Here is a 2375-nt window from a genome sequence, read left to right as displayed (position 1 = left end):
GAGAGGGAGGGAGGCCGGCAGCGGGCACTGCCCGCAGAGGAGCCACATGGGCCGGCCAGCAAGGGGCAGCCTGTCTCCCTGTCCTGTGCTCAGAGGCCTGCAGGGCTGCCCTCTCTCTCTGCCCCGACCACTCCTCCAGGTTCTGGAGGCCCACCCTGAAATTGTGCCAGCCGGGGGCTGCCTCTGAAGAGGCTCGGAGAAGAGCAGTTACTTGTTGCCCACCATCTGCCAAGAATCTGTCCCAGCAGTCACTGAGGCGGGACTGGCCAGCAGGAGACTGGGATGCGGGCTCCAGGGAAGCAGCTGCGGCTTAGACAGGCTCCACCCATCCTGGCCATGTGACCTTGAGCAAATCCCTGCCTCTCCCTGAGCCTCAGTGTTCCTCATCTGGAGAATGGGTCTCCAACCCTGCCCCCATCTCAGTGCATGTATGGGGTGCCACATTTAATGTGAGTTTGACATATGTACACTTGAAGAGGGTGATAGTGAATGAAAGTCCGCAACATTTGAAAGGTCGTGAACTCCAGTTTTTTACAAAATGTGTCAAGATGGCTCACTTCTGGCCGGGGTGCTGAGCTGCCTTTATGCTCTGGCCACATGGTGGCGCCCGGGGAGCGGGTCTACCGGCCAGGCCCGCAGCCGGCCCGAGGCACCGTGCCCTGGCCTGTTGCTCGGTACCATCGGCCCGCCGTGAGTTTGTTAAGTGGAGGTGCTGGTTAGTCCTGGTCCTGGGGACCCCGTCCTGGTAGCTGCCACCGCCAGGCCAGCCGTCTTAGAGCGGAAGGTGGGCGTGAGAAAACGCTCTGCAGACAGTGTGACGACGCGGGACCCGCGATCATGGCAGTTTATGAGGCAGGAGGCTTTGGAGTGTTGGCCATGATGCCAAGAAATAAAAATGCCTTCAAACCTGACCTGCCCACCGTGGTTCTGGCTTTGTGGTCTCCAAGGACACTCACTCCCAGTGGTACAGCTACTGCTCCGGGGGCAGTAGGCTGGGGCTTTGTGAGCTTGCATCACATCCCGTCTTCTGAAGCAGGACCCGCTCGCAAGTGTGGCTCCAGATCGATGGGCGCCAGTGTTGTCCCTTAGGTGCCCTCGGCTGGGCTCGGTCCCTTCCTTCAGCACTCCTCTCACTAAGCCCTGCCCTCTGGGCCCCTGGTGGCCGACCCCTGCCCTCCCCGCGGGTGCTGCCCTGTGCTCCGGGGGCCGCCAGCAGGACGCGTGTCTGCTCTTGCAGGCGGTGAGAAGCTACAAGGCGACCGTGCAGCAGACCCTGGACGTCCTCTTCCTCCAGGAAGGCTCCGAGTTTCTGAGCAGCACAGACGCCTCGAGCCGGGACTCCGCCGATCGCACCATAATCGCCTGGGATTTCCGCAGTGCCGCCAAGATCTCCAACCAGATTTTCCACGTGAGAATTCCCGCTCGCCATCACTTTGAGTCTCAGCCACAGGACAGTCCGCATAGCCCCAGGCTGTCCGGGGTCCCAGCTCCTCCCCTGTGGGAGGTGGTTCAGCGATAGGATCTTCGGAGGCAGATTGGCTGCCTGAAATCTCTAGGGTGGGGGAAGGCAGGTTCAGGTCCAGGCCTGCCCGGAGACCCCTTCCCAGGCTTCCAGACCACAGCGACTCCCTGTCCGCCCCTCGCCCGTCCCTGCCCAGCGCAGCCCCGCCATGCGGTAAGGGCATGGAGGGCAGCCCAGTCCGGATGGACAGGAAGGTGGCCGAGCAGTCCGAGACATCCTTACCCCCCTCCACTGCCCCAGCCAGCCCACAGGTGTCCACCCTGTCCCTGCCGGTGGCTGTGGTAGGGGCTGTGACCTGGGAGTGCAGGCAGGGACGCTGGAGTCAGACCACTGTCATGACAGCCCTGGATTTACCACGTGCAAGCTGGGGCCTTGGCCCATTATTTGGTGTCTTTGATTTACATTTTTCTCTTAGAAAATCGAGGATGAGAATATTACTCGCCTCGTAGTGTGGTTTTGAGAATTAAAAGAGAAAATGCTTATGAAGGGGCTAGCACAGTACCAGGCACAGAGCGTGCTCCATAAATGCACTACCTAACATCCTCACCATCACCACGATCACCACCACCGTCACCACCACGACCACCATCATCAGTACCACCATCATCACCTTCAACCACCACCACCTTCATAACCACCATTTAATTATCACACCATCATCGCTGACATCACCACCATCCTTTAAGATTTCAAATAAGCCATGGCTAATCTCTTCGGTGCTCCCACTCTGAATTTAAACACACACACACACACACACATCTATCTATCTATCCATCTATCTATCTGTCTATCTATCTATCATCTATCATCTATCTATCTATCACCTATCTATCAATCATCTATCTATCATCTA

At 58.1% G+C, this 2375-nt stretch overlaps 1 protein-coding gene across 1 annotated transcript in view; it reads left to right on the top strand.

Annotated features, from left to right (window-relative positions):
• The window catches only part of WDR25 (WD repeat domain 25), a gene marked incomplete at its 5' end in the record, with an annotated part of 54006 nt that overhangs the window by 47480 nt on the left and 4151 nt on the right, over window positions 1-2375 (top strand). Inside the window, one exon of the mRNA XM_011385010.2 lies at window positions 1238-1408. Coding sequence (XP_011383312.1) covers window positions 1238-1408 — 171 coding nt within the window. The remainder of the gene's footprint in view (window positions 1-1237; window positions 1409-2375) is intronic.

This window comes from Pteropus vampyrus, unplaced genomic scaffold (assembly GCF_000151845.1).
Source record: "Pteropus vampyrus isolate Shadow unplaced genomic scaffold, Pvam_2.0 Scaffold641, whole genome shotgun sequence".
NCBI lineage: Eukaryota > Metazoa > Chordata > Mammalia > Chiroptera > Pteropodidae > Pteropus > Pteropus vampyrus.
The sequence above is the reverse complement of the archived record's forward strand: the minus strand, read 5'-3'. Positions and strand labels throughout refer to the sequence as shown.